Below are 18,358 nucleotides of genomic sequence, written 5' to 3' on the forward strand. Positions count from 1 at the left end.
CCGTGTACTAAAATTACTTTATTACAGTTGATTTTTTTTTTTTAACATTTCCTTTGCTATGATACAAAGGATACTTACAAACAAAATATTACATATGACCTTATTTTTTCTCTTCTCTTATTTTCTGACAACTTGGTAACAGCTTTAAATGCACAATCTATACAATTAATACAGGTTATATATGAGCTATAATGTATGTTGAACCAGAAGAATACCAGAATACTGACAATATACTGTACATTAAGCCTTACCAGTTAGTGCTCGTGGCATTTTCTACAAGAAGGAAAACGCACACCTGTAGATTCACTCATACCAGCTGGTGCTACCAGACACGGAAGCAGAAAGGAGTTTAATTCCCCTAGTTAAATCCTTCGTGGCCCATCACCGTGGTGCTGGGCCTGGAAACCTCAGACCAGTGTTCATAGTAAAACAGCAGATATGTGTGTGGGTTTTTTTCTAACTAATGCTCTGTGGCACAAACCGGCGTGGCCGGGCGCCTTCCCCCGGCGCTGCAGCAGCCGGGCTTTGCTAGACCTGGGTGATGCCCCAGAGCAGAGAGCCACGGCGCTGCGGCCGGGCGCTGGGCGAGCTCTTGTTGGTGAGCCGGACCTCCGTACGGAGGGGGAGAGGAGGAGGAGGAGGAGAGGAAAAGCAGCAACAGCTTTGCTGTCAGCAGTAGGCAGCTCTGGGCTTTGTGCAGGTGAGCAGGCAGGCGCCAAGCAGGGCAGAGCGCGGCAGGGCACGGTGCTCCCCGGCACGGCTCGGCCCTGGCACACGGAGCTTGCGCCCGGCGAAGCCTCGGTGGGCTCGGAGCTGCCTCGTGGTTACCCGCTCGCCGGGAAAGGTTCGCTTTTGTTTCGCAGCCAAAGCTAGAGTTGTGTGGCTACAGGTGTGCACTTCCCCTCCTCCCGCCGTGGCCTAGTCAGACTGATAAGGTTACATTTTTCTTTTATTTTTGTTTTTTTCTTTTTAAAGCAACCAGCAACTGAAGTGTTTTCAGTTGACTGGAAAAAGACCTGGCGTTTGCACAGAAGCTGCAAATGGAAAATAGCCGTCCCCTCCTCCCACCCGCTGCATCCCAGCCCAGAAAAATCCCAAACTGTTGGTGGAAGGTAAAAACAACAAAAAAAAACCCAACGACAAACCAGGGGTGGAGGAGAGGAAGGGGAAGGGGGAACAGGTTGGAAAACACCAGATTTGAGTTAACATTTCCTTGACTTCACAAAATGCTTGTGCAAAAAGAAACAAAACAAAAACCCCAAACAAAACAAAACCCAAACCCAGAAACATGCTGGAAATAATGAAAACGAATGGAAAGTAATATATAAAATTAAAAATATAAATAGGATGTCTGGCTGACTGGTAGAAGAATAGGTCATTTAGGTTACAAAAAGGAATATACATTCAAGAGGCTCTGAACCCAGTGGGGTAACTGATGTTAAACTTGTGTTAATAGTTAGGCTAGAATTCTCAAGTTTGTCTTTAAAATCTCCACAATACAAGCAAGCTATTTTTAAAAAATATACACTATACACACCTCACACAGCTTCTCCTATCCGTATTACACACGTTACGCTACCCTCCCATCCACTAAAGCGGGGGGGGGGGTCCCGCAGCAAAGGTAGGCGGGGGGGGTCCCCCCCTTCCCGACCCGCGGTGTCGGTGGGGCAGCGATGGCTGCAGAGCCCCAGGCAGGTCGCTTGGCCCTCCGCGTCTTACCAGAACCTTCCTCAAGCATTTACAAGTCACCAAAGGGCTGTAGCCTTTTATGTTATACACACTTCACTTTGTAACGTTAATTATTTACATCAGGGCTGCCCCCCATCTTTTAGCTGTTTCTAGGCAGGTAAAAAAAAAACGTTCCTGTTCCAAGCAAGCAGGGGGAAGAGCTGCAGGGGGGTTAGGAGGGAAGAAAAGCTGAAAGGAAGCGGGTGGTTTGCTTGCCAGAAGCCAAACCAGTACGCGCACGTATGCCTCTCCTCTGATCCTTGCATCCTTACAAGCTCCCGTCCCCTACGACCTCCAGGACACCCAGACCCGGAGAGCACAGCCTCACCGGCGCTCAACCTCCTTTACTCACAGCTTCCCGGGACACTCAGCAAAGCTATACTCGACTTGCAGACTCGCCTCTGCCACAAGACAAGGAGCACAGAGCCTGACTTCATTCCTCGGAAGCGCCGGGGAGCCCACCCCTCTCATAGCAGCAGGTCTTGCGGCACAAGCCAGCCGCAGCGGGGCAGGGACCCCCAGACCCCGGCATCGCACCCACAGACGCGCCCTTGGTGGCGGCCAGCGGCTGCGGTCAGGCTCTGCTGGAGCTGTGCAAAAGCAGTGGCGACGTACTTCAGCTCCTTAACAACCCTGCGCTGATTCCTAAACTCTGCTGAGCTCAGAGTTGCCATAGAAATGCGTGATCCTGGCACTAAAAGCAGGCAACGATCTTAAATGGAAGTATTTCCCCCCCCCCCGCCCCCCCTCCCTATTTTTTTTTTTTCCTCCAGTAGGTTTAGATGATCTCGGGTTTATGACAAAAGCAGTCAGAAAGGGGAAACCAGATAATTTCTAAAGAGGTTGAAAAATGGAGTCATAAGCCGGTATTAAACTGCAGCAAAGAACCCGAACTCAGTTCCCATTGAGTTCAGCTCCAGCTAAAAGCTCGAAGCCACCGCTCCGTCCCTCGCACTTGCGCACCGTACAGCACATGACACCGAAGGGAAGAAGATTCCACGCAGCCAAGACAGAAAACCCGGCTGAAGGCTGGAAGCCGGAGGCTGCTGCCCCCCAGCCCTCCTGCCCCCTCGGCTGCTGCTCTGCCTCCCCAGCTCGCAATATTTAAGCACAATTCCTTACAGCATCACTCAGACAAGTCTCGGGGATTAGACGCATGCTGAACTACGACTGGCGGTTGCAGTAGCTTTTTGCTAGCTGGCACATACTGTATCTATAAATTTTAGTACAAAAACTTAAAAAATACAGAAACTAGGTCAATTTGTTAACTACATATTTACAGATAATTACAATTCTTTTCACTCACAATAATTAAACTAATTGTCAGTGAAAATACAAACTGTGCATGTTCTGAGGTACCCGTACTCAAGGGTGGGGAGCGGGGCAGGGGACTGGAGGGGCGAGGTGGAGGGGAAGATCCCCCCCAGGTTTGCTCACATCCATGGGGGCAATGCTCAGCCCTCCTGGTTACTCATTCCTGGACTCAGTGTGTGCACTCAGAGAAAGCAAGGAGAGAGGGAACTGATGGTGGTTGGTTTTTTTTTCCCTAGGACGTGGCTTTGGGATGTTTTGAAGATGCCAGGTAGGTGCAAAGCCAACGGTCACGTACCAAACTGCCTTCCTCCTCCCGCAGAGGAGCCTTCAGGTGAAGTGCAAGTATTGAGACCCACAGCTCAGTGGTTAAGGTGCTTGTTTGCTGGCAAATCCGATTTACTAAGTCCCTCTCTAGCTGACAAAGGTCTCTCCTTCCCCAGGGGAAGGGGGCAGGGCAGGGACGCAGCAGGCAGCATCAGGGCCCCAGCTGGCTGAACCCCCTTGTGCAACAGCAACCAGGGTTATCTGCTGCCATCGTTCCCTGGTGGGGTGATGTTTACTATAGCCACTAGATATATCAGCTTTTTTTTTTTTTTTTTTTATTTGGCTGTAAACAGCTACCCACAACCCTCTAAAGCACCTCACATGTATTTCTCAACAGACTCCAGCTCAATCAACTCATAGAAGTGCAAACTGAAACACAGCAGAGGGACACCGACTGGCATCCCTGTCTGGGCATCCACCAGTCCTCCAGCCTGGGCACGTGGCTCCGGGCTCGCTGCCGGCCAGCGCCGGGGTGGGAGAGTCCCACGGGCAGGAGCACAGCGAAAGACAACGCTGTTCCTTGTGAAAGGCTAAGGATGTCCCAACCAAACCCAAGCCTCTCCTACAAAACTTGCAAGAGACATTCCAAAAGGGACAAGGGAGAAAATTACCTCCGAATTCTCCGGTAGCACAAAGAAGAGGGCCCGTGTTGGCATGCTGCTGAGCTGGCTGGGCTGCCCCGGGGGGTAAATACTGCAGCTGGATGAACATGTGGGACTTGACACATGCGAGAACCACTTATCCCCCAAACTGCCAGATGTCTCACTAAGATGGGGTCTGTAGAGGACAAAGCAGAAGGTCAGAAGGGTCTTCACAACTCGAGGAACTTGTGGGCATCCAGCATGGCAACACACCCCTCTAGGATGAGAAAGACCAGGGCAAGATTTGCTAGAAACACCGAGCAGGCAGCCGGGAGAAGAACAAGGCTGTTCTCTGCTTACTGGGCTCAAGTAACAAACCACATGTGCCCAGGCAGAATAAAGAACGGACCAGAACTGCCTGCGTGTTTACGTATGTATGTACAGGTTGTACACACACACACACACGTATTTTAGATCTTCCAATTTAGCTTCCCTTTTGATCCTCCATATAACCTGCTCTAATTAGACACACACAAAGGTAGACAGTGTTCAGAGTTAGCGGCGGCCTGAACTCAGGAATGCCAAAAGCCAGTGCCGGCGCAGCATGCCAAGACCGTGCCGGGCTTGTGATCTTTTGTGGCGAGACGCAGCTGGGGACTCTGAGCTCAGCCCGCTGAGCACTTCACCGGCCCACTCACCGCCTCCCCAGCAGATCGGTACATTGCCTCAACTGCTTTCCTATCGCTATACCATCTTGTTTTCTTCTCTGCCGTCTTCTGACTTTCTGGTACCCTCTGGGAGCTCTCTCCTCTCCTTTACAGCACACCCATAGCAGCTATCCTACCCCTCCTGCGCCCCAGAAAAAGCAAGCTACAATTAGAGCAGGGCAGTAGTTAAGCGAGGGCTTTTGACTGCGTTCAGCTCTGGCACGGCATGTGCAGATGTACGCGCCCTCGCCCCAGAGAGCCCTGCTGCGGGGGTTGCTTTTGCTCACGAACAGGAGTGCTAAGGAACAGCAGAACTGAAGTGCCCTGACAGAAATGCACAGCAGGAGGTGTGTGTGCACATATACCCACACACACCGTACATACAGACTATATAAATATATACAAATGAGATACCATATATATATCCAGAGAGATGTGCGTATTCAACAGGAGTAATGGTAGACAGTGGTACAATACAATTTATTGCCTCTCAAGAAATGGCACGTAAGCAGGGTCAAGGGGGCCGGGCAGCCTGACGTGCAAGGTGTCCTTTTTCCCCTTGGAGGGGGTTAATGAACAGCATCATCCCAGGATCAAGCAGGGTGCACCCTGTGCAGGTTACAGCTAGTGTGCAACGCACGTTCTTCTGGAGTGGGAGGGCTGGGTGGGACACAGAGCGATGCCAGCCTGGCCCCGAGCCAGGCAAGGAACGGCTGCGGGGAATTTTCTGAGGAAAGCTTGGGATCATACCACCTCTAGTTCTTCAACCCCTTTGAAGCTCACAGGCTTGGAACGCATGCAGGTGAAACAGAGCCGTGGCCTCCATTTCAGCGCTGCATCCGAGGAAGAAAGCACGTAACGTTCAGCGTGGAAGGGAGCCGTGGCTGCTGACTCCCTGGGGCCACGGCAGAAGAAAAACATGGTCCCTTTCACTGATTTTAACTAACTAAAAATCGAAAGAAAGTCAAATCAGAAGGAGGTGAAAATGCTGGCTCCTCTGTTTTTTTCATCTCCGAGCTAAACTACATCAGAACTTTAGGTTTTTGCAAAGGGGAGAGAAAAATAACCACAGAAGAGATTTCAGAGGCCGAGCTGGCGATTTGAAAACACTGCAACAGAGTTTGCAAAGTAGTCCACACAGAAGAGCTTCCCCAGTGTTAAATACGAACATAAAAGATGTAAGAGAACACCTCTGCTGAGTTACTGGAGTAGTTTCCACAATTTACAGATTACAGTTATTTTTAAAACCAAAGTTAGGGCATGACTGCAACGAGTGCAATATGGACTAATCGGTCTTACTTTTGAGTAATTGGTCTTACTTTTAAAAATAAAGAGTTTGCAAACTGATTCAGAGAGTGTTTGCATCTCTCTAGCGTAGAGTCGGTCGTGCATCTCAGAAATACACCTGAGACAGGTTAAAATTCTCAACACCAGGGGCCTCCTCACAGACCCCCAAGGCACACCAAGCCTGACCCTGAGTCCCTCTGGCTACGGCTGCGTAATGGGGTGCTTTCTCTCGAGATCAGGCTCCTCTGGGACAGCTTTCCTTCCCCCACGTACACACAGGGACACACACATTTAGACCAGTTGATCTGAATCAGTTTTTGCAAACTATTTTAATTAAAATATTAACTTGTTGGAATAGTCCAGGTCTGCACATGATATACATGTAAAAATGGTTACTACACAATTCTTTTTGAATACAAAAAAAGCCAATATGGGATAGCCATCATTTGGATTCAGCATTCAGTCATGCTTGACATTACACAAAGAGATGGGTTGAGAGAATTCTGTTGAAGTAGCTCAATTTAAGCCAGAGACTTTGACCAAATTCAAACCATAACAGAAGCAAAAGAATGAACCCACTGAACTTGCAGGTATAGCCTGTCCCCGCAGTCGCTGCTGCTGTTTGTGATAGAGGAGCTGAACTTCAAAACGCTGTGTTAGCGCCATGCTCTGGGCACACCCTCCACACTCACATGGTAAATCCCAACACAATTTTGGCCTTTCATTTCATTTTTGTCTTTCTTTCTAACCCCAGGAATACAGGTACCTTTCCTAAAATGAGTTTCGCTGCATTTCAACAACACTGCAATGCAAAAGAATGACCCCAAAACATCCAATTCCACATAAAAACATAGCAGAGGAAAGGACAGGACAACTCACAGTGACCACTTGCCCCAGGGGCAACCAGAATCACCTCCACGGGACCACCGCCTCACCCCAGGCTTCTGTCAACTGTTAGTACTACAAAGCTCCTTACTAAGGGGCTGCTCAAACGTATTTTGGTAGTTTCCACCTTCGATTAGAGTGATATGCTACGTCAAGATGCTAGAAATCCCAGTTGGATTCACCGGATACTGGCAGAGAGTTAAGGATTGGGAGTGGATGTTAATTTAGCTAACGAAAGAACGTCGCCCTGTTGAGAGTACTGAACAGCAGCGAGACACTAGAGTATTTACTATATAAATATGTCACATGGACAAACACATTCGGAAAACCTTGCTTTTGAGCCCTATAAACATATTAAAGGCAAATCCTAGAGTTAGCAGCTAGTGTTTTCTTCAAGATGATTAGTGTGCAAGGAAAAACATTTACAAAGAACCCTGGCTGGTCAGTCCCCAAGACCGAAAATCTTTGCCTCAAGCCAAACTTCATCTGCCTGCTCTTCCCCCAGCCCCACAGTGCCGGCTGACCCAGACCACCCTGGCAGCGGCACAAGAGCACGGGGGCATCTCCAGTTCCCAGCACTGAGGGATGACACGATGCCACAAAGCAATTCGGTTAATGAGACTCCCTGACCCCTTCATCACCGTATGGATTTCACAACCTCCTTTGCTTCCTTTCAGTAGTACAGCAGCTCCAACGAGCCTCTGGAAGTAGTGCCTTCTCGCATGGTGTGATATGCTGCCAAAATATCACAGCATCTCAAGGGACTGTAAAAGTTGTGAAGTATTGCAGCAACGAAAATAATAAAAAAGAGCCTCACATGCAGCAAGATCTACAGTGGTGATGTGGGTTAGTCATCAGCTGGGAAAGTCATTGGCTCAGCTCCTCCTGGTACACTGTGGCAACTAAACATTTAAACAGTTGGCTACACTCTACATGTAAACAGGAAATTGCAACAAGCCAAAAAGGTAATAAATTGGTGGATGTAGTGTAATAATGAAAAACCTGATCAATGGCATTTTGTGACTATGGCATCCTTCAAAATACCTCTGGCATTTGAGACTGATTGGCTAAAAGTCTAAACATTTCTGAATGGAGCAAAAAGAACTACGCTGGGCTCCAAGAATCATTCTGATGCTTAGCTAAAATGAGATGTCACAGTATTAGCTTTACAAGTGCATTACTTATGCTCCTCTGCCCAACCTCATCTGAGCTACCAGCAGCACAGTCAGGGAGTGCCAAAGCAGGAATACAATTTCCAACATTTCTAGCCTGTTCCCTCCAGACAGGTTTACCTACACAGTTCTCAGGAAGCTGACCAGTGCCTTCTGAGAGAACGTCACTTCATACACGACACGGAGCGGGCACTTGGGTAGAAGGGCCCTGCTGAACTACCTGGTGTCTCTTGGCCTCTCTTCTCACCCTTTTTCCTCACCTACAAGTCTTTGAAAATGCCTCTTGGCAGAGGCAATACCCTAGAAATGTATCCAATTTAATGACAAATAAAAATGGAACAGAAGATCCAGCTGTTCCTCCCCTGGATGTTGGCTTAAAGGCAGCTCGCCTGGTTTTTGCAGGATGGCAGTTCGAAATTTATGGACATGGGAGGAGGTCTCCATTCTCCCTCAGACTTCCTATGGATGGCGTGATGAGGGCAGTCTGAGGCCCTTCTGTCCTGTCAGTGTGATGACCACCAGCCAACTCTTCTGACTAACTGCATATATTTCTCAGACGCCCTCCCAAGACCCCTCCAAAAAGTAAAAAACAACAACGAAAAAACCCCCCCAAAAACCACCCCCCCAAACCCTGCAGCCAAATACTATGACATCCCAGTTAGTAAACACAAAACGTAATGCTTTACAAAATGAGTACAATATTCCATGTGCACCCAGCTTCCACACGTCAGCACCGCACTGAGGAGGCTGCTGGGCTGGTGTCTGTAGGCAGTTTCTGTTGGCAGACAGCTCCAGTGGAATTGCCACCCTCAGTTATTGTTTAAGTTATGTATAAGACATGTGTGAACCATTGGATATTTGTGAAGTAACACTTGTGCTCCTGCTCATGCCCTGCTCCGTCCGTCCCCCAGAAGCTGTCCGCCTCAGAGCCTGGGGGCTGTTGCGGACCCCTATAGCACTACTTCGAGGTACCCCCTGCATGGGCCCCGAGGGGTGACCCCATGGCTGGGGTCCACCTTGCATTGGATGGCCCCAAGCTTGTGGTGGGCCACCCATGGGATGACCCCAGTGAGGTCCTGCACCCCCAGTAGGATTGTGGGACCAGCCAGAAGCTCCCGGGTAGCTGTGGCTGAACGCCTCGGGGGAGAGATTAGAAAGAACCATATTACTAAAACCTAGCCTCATGCTTTCTGAGTCAAAGGCTTCGATCTCGCGAGCTTGACGCTCCAGCAGGCTTCGTATCCGTTCGGTACGCTCATTCTGCAACGCCAGCATCTCCTCCTCAATCTAGGAAGGAAAAAAGAAGAGACAGTCTGTAGCAGCAGGACTCCTTCACAGGCACGGCCTCAAGTCTCTGCAGGACTTGTAACAGCAAGCTAACGAGGAACCTTCTCCCCGTGTTTCCACACGAGACTGGATCTAGATCACATGTCCACTGACATGCAATTTGTTCTGAACACCAAAGGGCAAGTCCCACAAACCTGCACACGTCAAAGCATGGTGAGTACCAGTTGGAGCGTCTCGTTCCCTGGGGAATACAAAAGTTTTGGGGATGCAAATCCAACATTTGCACCGATACGAACAGCTTGACATAGATTAATCTTTTAAGAAGCAACAAAGTCTACAGCTTCCATAAAAGCCTACCAGGAAAGCACCTTCAGATACAGCCGAGCACAGTGCCTATGCAGTCAAATACCTGCCAACACAGCTTAATGTGACCTGACCTTTGCTGTTTGTAGCTGAATCTAAGCATGATGACTCCTATTTCCTCCAGGATTCAATGTATGAGCCCACATTCAGTTTCCTCTCCCATGTTCACTGGCCAGATTTTTAGCTCATATTTATCATTTCCTATCTACCCTCTTTCTAAATTGGTTTCTCATATTTTATTACCCCGATACTTTCTCCAGGGTGTGTGGCTCAAGAAAGCAGGCAGTGATGTTTGAATTGTGTCGCAGATTATTAGCTAGATGAGATGCAAGCTGGCAACTCCAATTTCTTCCCTGTAACACTGTTCCAAATTGGTTTCCAACGGTACTTCGGCAGGGGCACTGGGATCAGCTCTGGAAGTACAGAAAACATGGGGCTATGGCCTCCTGACACCCATCAGGTAGGGATGAAAGCCTTTCTTATTGAAATCTTTGCAGTCAGGTGGAGAACCAAAGAATCGCTCCATTATCTTTGTGCCAGCACTGAAAAAGCCACTTTTGGCCTGGATGAAAAAGACCAAATGGGTAAATAGCAGCAGCCAAGACTTTTTAGCATAGCTCACTGGCATCTCCCCTGCTGTCGGGAGCAATGTGGCCAAGAGGTGTTATCTTGGTGTGCCGAAGGTACCGGGCAGAATGTTGTAAGCACCCTCTCGCCTTAGTCAGACAATATGCAAAATGATTTCATCTGGAATTTAGGAAACAATCTGCTCCAGTGCGAGTCATCTCCTGACCCATTTGGGACTTTCAGAAACTGCCTTACCTACTTGTCTGTGTCTTAGCACTAGCTGAGTGACACTGACTCTCTCCATAGAGCAGCCTTGCTCACTCCTGCTGAAAGCCACGCAGCAGCCACCTAGCTTGGATAAGACAGAACGGGAAGAATGTGCCTCCTCTAACATCAACCCTTCAAAACGCTCCACTTGTTTTTTCCAGTCCTGCTGTCTAACCAGAATCCTCCCTTTACAATGTCTTCAGCATGTCCAGCTGCTCAGAGTTTTCAGTCTTTGTGCCAGCAGAACACACAAAACTTGGTACAACCGAACTTCACAGAAAGGCATGCCTAACATGCTGCGTTCAAATGACATCACTTCGAAACGACCCCAGGATGCAGGACTCTGAAGATGAGGTGTCTGAGGCATGTGGGAAGGAAATGAGTAAATCTGAAGTCTTTTAAAGACACTCTTGGGACATGCTCATTACTGGTGCAACACAAACAACATAGCATCAGGGTATAGCTTGTACAGTGCCTCACTCGCTGGCGCTTACAGGCTGCACGCTGACGGGGCTGGCTGCTCCCTCCTTAGCCTAAGTCAGACATGTATCCTCTGGTGAGTTACTATGGTGATGGGCACTGTCAAAAATAAAGAGCACTGTGCTGAGAAGGAAGGAGAGTCCTATGCACACACTAACTTCTGGAATCTGGTTTATTATTGAACACCGGGGACTGACTTTGCCACAGGCTATGTATATATTTGTGCACATAAATTCAGACATTCATCTTGTGCACATACCTGCCCTTCCTCTGGCTGCCAGTTTCAGTTAGCATGTGCAAGCAAATACCAGGTGACATTGCTGAGCGACCCACACCAGCATACTTGCAACTCTCAACTCTTACAAAAGTCTTACAAAATCACAACACAATTCTTACAAAACCAGAGTAACGCCTCTCCTCCCAAAAACCACCCTTGCAAAAGAAGGATGCATCTACTTTTGCACCCACTTTCCCTTGAGCCGCTGCTAAGTGACTGTAACCCCAACAAGAAACAGCGTGTCACTGTTAGTCCATGACTTTGTGACTTGTAATGTGCTAGGACTGCATGTATTGCTAAATAAACCTATGGAAGTTAGAACAGTAAGAAACTGGATGATGCTTCAAGGCAACACAGGGACACAAACACACAAAATACTATGCTATATCTTATTTTTATTGGTTTTTTCCTCTCTATGAAGCAGCACTGCTAAGCTTCCTGTCACCGTTACTGACACCAAATGTTTCATAGGGACTTTCTATGCACAACACACTTCAATCCTGGCCCATAATGAAAGCCATCATCACAGGCTGATGTGTGTTTCCTTCAGTCACTGGCCTCACTTCCACAGTTTTGACCGAACACTACATGCAGTGCAACACACGCTGCTCCCACAGACGAGGAGCAGTGCCCAGCAGCAGGCTGAGGGTGCCATGCTGCTTCCCACAGCAGATGGTGCCGCCAGAGGGCAATGCACACCCAGCGTCAACAACCCAACGGCAGGGCTGTACGGGAGCTGTCCTCTTCTGGAGGGGACCAAAATAACTAGCGATGGGGTCTAAAGACAGCTATTCCACATGCGAGCGCCACACGGGAACTCCGTTTTCACAAATTCAGTTACTTGTAGAGATTCAGGTGTATTTGCAGGAGCCCAAAGCACAGCGGGAGCATACTGCCACCTTGGAGATGCTTCCTCCTGATGGTGAGGTGGAGCAGTTTTAGGCCGATGGGGGCCCTCTAATCAGCCCAGCACCCATCCATCCATCCGCTTGCCTCTGGGAGAAGTGTAAAAGAACCTTGAGGCCACAGAGTAATTGCCCCAATTTAACAATCGCCAATCAGCAAAGTTGGGAACCGTTGCATGAATGGTGATGGCTGGCACCCACAGGGCAAATCAAAGGGGAAAAAATTTGCAGGAGGAAGGCTGATTGTGTATTTCCTTTCACCAACTGGGGCATTACCCTTCCCCTGGTTTGTATAGGCCACTCATCCCTTTATGCACCTGACAGAATCACAGAATCATTTAGGTTGGGAAAGACCTTTAAGATCACTGAGTCCAACAATGACCCCAGCACTGCCAAGCCCACCACTAAACCACGTCCCCAAGTGTCACATCCACATGTCTTTTAAATAGTTCCTGGGACGGTGACTCCACCACTTTCCTGGGCAGCCTGTTCCAGTGCTTGACAACCCTTTCGATGAAGACATTTTTCTTAATATTGAATCCAAACCTCCCCTGGCTGTCTCCTCTTATCCTATCACTTGTTACTTGGGAGAAGAGACTGACCCCCTACTCGCTACAGCCCCCTTGCAGGTAGTTGTAGAGAGCGAGGTCTCCCCTGAGCCTCCTTTTCTCCAGGATAAACAATCCCAGCTCCCTCAGCCGCTCCTCCTAAGACTTGTGCTCTAGTCCCTTCACCAGCTTCGTTGCCCTTGTCTGGACACACTCCAGCACCTCCATGTCTGGCACTGCACAGAAAAGCACACTTCAACAAGGAGTACCTTAATACACATAGCCAATCACAAGCTGAAATCTAGGGAGCAGCATGTCACCCATGCCTGTGGGTCTGGCTACTTCAGTTCGCTTAGGGAAATGCTGCAGACAGCGGCATTTCTGTAACAAGCATAATTTTATAGGGAAAAAAAAGCCTGGTCTCCACAGATTTGACAAACGGAACAGATCTGCAGTAGAATAGTGTTACCATGAAACACAGGGTCTCAGATACATTTTACCTTTAGCCCCCTCCCCAAAGATACCCAACAGTGATACTATGCAAATTCCAAAAGCACACCCCTCCTCCAGCTTTAGGCTGTTACTGTCTGTCCTGTAATGAGCTGGGGAAGCTAATCTGCAGCTCAGAGACAGAAAGAACAGTTCACTTTCCCTTCTGCCCAGAGAGGCATGACTCCCTCTGGCACGCTTCAAGCAGCTCTAACCCAGCCAGAAGCTGCTCACATAGGACAGCTGAGCTGGCAGAAAGTTTAGCCTATGTGTCACTGAGCTATCATCCCAGCGAGGCAAATACCCAAATGATTGTGTTACTATATACAGCAAGGTAAAAGCAATTTCTCTCTCTATTGGTAAGTACAGTGCAATTTAAGATCTGAGATATGGAGCGTGCTAATGATGCTCACGTGCCCATTTTACCTTCTGCTCAAGGAGGGCCCGGCGGAGGGATACCCTCTGTTCAAGATCACGCAGCTCCCGATCATGCTGGGCTTCTGCCTGCATCTTGATTTTACTCTGATATGCATTCAGCAGCTCTAATTCTTGCTGCAGCTGCATCTTCAAAACCTGGCACTCTGCTTCCTGTGCTTCATCCAAACGCAGCTGGGAAAGAGAGACAATAGAGACATTTCACTATGGGGCAACCACTCATGACAATCCGGGGGAGGACTGCGGGGAAGGGGAGAGAATGGGATGGGACTTTGTTTTCTTAGCAATACAATTGGTCTCTATTGTACTTCGTTTCACTGAACAGAGAACCTATAGTGACAAAGACTGGTGACAGTGAGCCCACAGCACTGATGCAAGTGATGCTGATGAGCAGTGGCGCCTCAGGAACCACGATCCATACTGCAGAGACCAGACCGCTGGAGGTGCTAACATCCACAGCTCTCCTTTTGCCAGAGGCAAAGAGAAGATCTCTTGCTCTGTTCAACTGGATTAACCAATTACCTGTATGCAGGGGACTTACGTCCATATCCCTGTCAATGTAGGACTTCAGGCAAAAAAATATAATGACATAAATCTAAAAGCAGTATGATACTCAGCTTTTAACCTGCCCAAATATAAATTAAGCCAGCTACCCTGCCTCAGAGCATCAAATTTGTACAGAGCGATGTTAGCACGATGCGATATGCAAGAAGTGCAAAGAAAACTGCACATTCGGCTGTAGCAAGGACTCAAAGCATTGCTGAAGTGGTCATTCCTTAAAGAAGGAACCTCTTCAAGAAGGAATCACAGACCTTTCACAACACTTTTACCATTATTTCAGATTTACAGTCTAAACCCTGGACCCCTGCATGACTCAATGAGCATCTTCCACCAGTGGGACATGCTTTGGTTGGTATCATTGACAAATCAAAACCTAAACGACTTAAGACAGCAAGCTGCACATTTTTCAACGATGCTTTAACAGGGATGTTTATATTGTCAAACTTCATGGAAAAGCAGTCTTCTGGCCACACAGATGCATCACTTTGGATCTCTGCAACAGCAGCTTCAACTTCAACCTGCCTGAAGGGGGGTAATACCGCTTTCCTCTGCATTTGAACGCTGCTTTTTAAATACAGAGGAATGACTGTGCAGGGTATGGCACGTGCAGCAAGGAAGCAGGCTGCTGTCAGGATACAGATTGGTTAAAATGCAAACATCCCTATGTGGCTGAGGAACCCTGGGTCCCTCGGAGGCGACTCACAGCTTGTGTAGAGAGCATTTCATTAATGCTGTGATCATACTGCTCAGCCAGGATAGCCAGCTTCCGGGTCTGCTCCTCCTTGAGCCGTTTGAGGACAGCTTTATGTTCACTCTTTGGCGTGGTCTCCAGCAGATGGTTTCTCAGTGCTTTGTACTGTCTGGTTTGGATCTTGCAAGTATCCTGAAACTGCTTCTTTATCTGGAGTTCTTTTGACTGGAAAGATGGAGGGGACACAAACAAAGAAAAAAACAGCATGTTTCAAATGAGAGAAATATCCATTCAAATGGATATTTAGGATTACATTAAGGATATGAGTTCAAGAATCCACAAATGTATATTAACATCTACAGTGCAAGGAGGGAAGCAAAATACACAAGAGGCAGTGACTATTGCTGCAGCTGCTTTGACATTGCTACTGTGCGAAACAATTACAATACAGATACTTTTATAACAAAGCTCCAGCCTAAATACAGCTGTCTCTGCACAAAAAGACTCACATTTGTCACTGGACTGGATCCAGTCCTGGGTGTTGCTTTTCAAGAAAAGTTCTTGAAGGACAGGGCTAATATTTATTAGCACCAAAAGCCATACTTACACATCACTGTGTTTGTATGGTACATATATATGAATAGCACTTAATGTTATGAAAAGAAGCAGATCTGGTGCATGGGAAGGGACAGGGAAAAACAGCAACACTTCTTCCACTGAGAGTTTGATGAAGATAAGATGTATTCTAATCATTGATATTAAGAACCTGCTTTTCATAAAGATACTAAAAAATGGCTGGGAAAGATTAGATGCTTGAAAATGTACACCACAAGCAACATTAGTATTGTGCCAGCCTAGCAAACAAAACAATTCCCCATCCCCAATGGAAGCTTACTGGAGACTTTCCCTTTGCGCTTCCTAGCATCTCTGTATCATTTAAAGACCTAATATTGCAATTGCCCGCAGAAGTGGGAGATATCAATCCTGGAAAATGTATCTGGATCCGATTTTTCTGCGTGGCCTTGAGGAAATTAATTATTTTTTTCTTTCACTTGCCTTACCTGCCTCCAGAGCACTTGTGAGGGTTATCTGCTAAGTGTTTTAAGACACTGAAAAGGAGGGTGTTCTGGAGTTCCCTGTATCTTTCTACAGGAGGGCTGGCAGGGATTCCTCTAACTAAGCAAAACTCAGGAGTGATGAGTGACGGTGGTTAACTGACAGTCAAGTTCACCATGGTAAGAAAAAACAAACAAAGAAACAAAAAATCCCGAAACCACTAAAACCTCACATCAGGGCAGTCAGTATACGCTCTGGGCCATCCCCACTGTCAGCCACCATGGTCAAATCCTGTAACACTGAGGTCAGAAACAGAGCATGAGAGCAGACTCTTATCCCTTGAATAAGCTGGAAGAGCTCCGGGATCTGAACCAGCAAGGCAGATATATGTGCATATCTCCCGTCAGATCCCCCACTGCCTGCTCCTGGCACTAATTCAAGGCTCAGCAGGGTGGCTGGTAAGTGCAGCACTTGTAGCTACCTGGGAAGATGCAGTGGGATCAGACAATATATCCAGCCCAATTTAGATATCAGCATGCTTTGCTGCATAAACCAACAATTCCACTTTGCTAACCTGATGCAGAAAACGGGACAAAGATGGGTTTCATTCAAACCAAAACATGTATCACAGAGAGGAATACATCACTTTTACCCTTTCTACATTTACAGGAAGTTATTTCCCTCCAGGAAACCTTTAAGGTTGTTTCTCCCTGCCCTTAAGGGAAGTGTCAGCAGGTTACACATTCCCGTCAGGGACCCGGTCACAGCAAAACACCAGCAATCTATTTTGCCCTCACTTTCTGTGAAGCCTTGCTTGGACACCAGACTGTTTACAGGCTTCCAATCCAAAGGCTTTAACAACAGGAAACAGAAGGGAGGGGTAAGATTTCCAGTCAGGCTTCTGACAAGATCATTTTGACCTAGTATTGTGAAATACCAGCAAAAGGGTATTTGCATCACAATTAACACACTCGAAATAATAACAGAGCAGTTTTCACTGAAGGGTGAATTCTAGTTATCGGTCCTTCTGGTGCTGTAATAGCAGCAACAGACACTGACCGTTAAAAACCTGCTTTCAGGACAAAGGACCTCACTAAATAACAAAGGGAAAGCCTGAAACATGTGCCCTTGAGGGAAAACGTTGCTGGAGAGAGAAATTGAACAAATAGTCAAATTATCTATTCAATTAAGAATACTTGCCTGTATTAGTCAGAAGCAAGAGAAGGAGTTAATACCAGGCAACAGCCTCAATAAATAGGCAATTGTGCTACAAACTGAACGGTTGTCCACAGGCTCCATTATTAGCACTGTGTGTACGCAAAGGTGCTGGATTGACAGCTCAAGCCTGAAAATCCTTCACTAATCGCAGAACAGCCATGCAAAGCGAAGTGCAAGCTTTCCACGCTCCCTGCAAAACACTCCAGCCCTGTCCTCACTGGAAAAGGGAAGGGGTTGAAGAGCCTGCAGAGGTGAGAGGGCAGCCAAGCCCCTGTCGCCCAGAGAGCCTGCCGATCCTGCTGTCCCAACTGCCAGCCAGGGAACGAGAACGGACATGCTGCCCACTCGTGTTTGCACAGCTTCACCTTGGGGAGGCAGAACTCATTCATGCTAATCTCAGAAGGATCAACCTAATACAGCTGCTTCAGTTTTATTCAGCTCAGAGTGCAGCGCAGCTTCCCTGTGAAGTCATCAGCTATTTATACACTATATCCTTGGAGATTCTCAACAGCGATCAGATGGTCCCTTGTTCTCACAAGCTAGGTTTTCACTATTTAATATTATTCTAATATTGACAAATAAGGTTTGGTTTTGGGGTTTTTTGCTGAAGTTCTGTTTTCAAGTTGGTTATTTTCTCTTGAAGAAGATAACATGCAGGTGGTGAAAACTAAGTCAGATGGGAAATATCACAAAGAGGAAAGACCTAGAACAACAAAGAAACCCCATGCTCAGTATGCCATACACTCATTTTGTTACTGGCACAGCTGAACACTGGGTGGAGAGAAGAAGTCTGCCTCCTCAAAGGAAATGTACCAGGCAGCTTTGTGAAAGGCCTTATACTCCCTTCTCAGACACTTCAGAATAAACCACTGAACTTCTTTGGATGAAGCGAAGGCTTACAATGAAAACACTAAGAGCCTCAATTACAGAGGCCCTATAGTTCTGGTCAGCCACCGCAGCTACAAGGGCAGCATGAGAAACCCATGAGAGCACAACACAGCAAAGGTCAGTGCTAGGAGCTTCCTGAGGACACTGCAGCTGGCTGGTGTCTCTCTCTCTCACCCCCCGACTTGCAGGCATACCAGCCTCACTATAAAAACAATAACAAGGTGAATTAGCCAAGACCAACAGTGCAGTTCATTTTGATGCACACAGCAACAAAAAGCTTTTTTTTTTTTGGAGGGGTGGGGGAAGGGGGCAGGGGGAAGTGTGTTTT

The 18,358-nt window shown here is 47.6% G+C and overlaps 1 protein-coding gene across 4 annotated transcripts in view; it reads right to left on the reverse strand.

Moving 5' to 3' along the window:
- Positions 1–3: 3 nt before the first annotated feature.
- TAOK1 (TAO kinase 1) overlaps positions 4–18,358 on the reverse strand; it is a 75,286-nt gene continuing 56,931 nt past the window's right edge. For 3 of the 4 annotated variants that reach the window (XM_056322377.1, XM_056322461.1, XM_056322533.1), the window contains 3 exons: positions 14,881–15,093; positions 13,608–13,790; positions 4–9,285 (listed from right to left, as the gene is read on the reverse strand). In XM_056322377.1, coding sequence (XP_056178352.1) covers positions 8,824–9,285; positions 13,608–13,790; positions 14,881–15,093 — 858 coding nt within the window. In that variant the 3' untranslated portion in view covers positions 4–8,823. The remainder of the gene's footprint in view (positions 9,286–13,607; positions 13,791–14,880; positions 15,094–18,358) is intronic. The other variant, XM_056322608.1, reaches the window with a different exon arrangement.

This window comes from Falco biarmicus, chromosome 1 (assembly GCF_023638135.1).
Source record: "Falco biarmicus isolate bFalBia1 chromosome 1, bFalBia1.pri, whole genome shotgun sequence".
Lineage (NCBI taxonomy): Eukaryota > Metazoa > Chordata > Aves > Falconiformes > Falconidae > Falco > Falco biarmicus.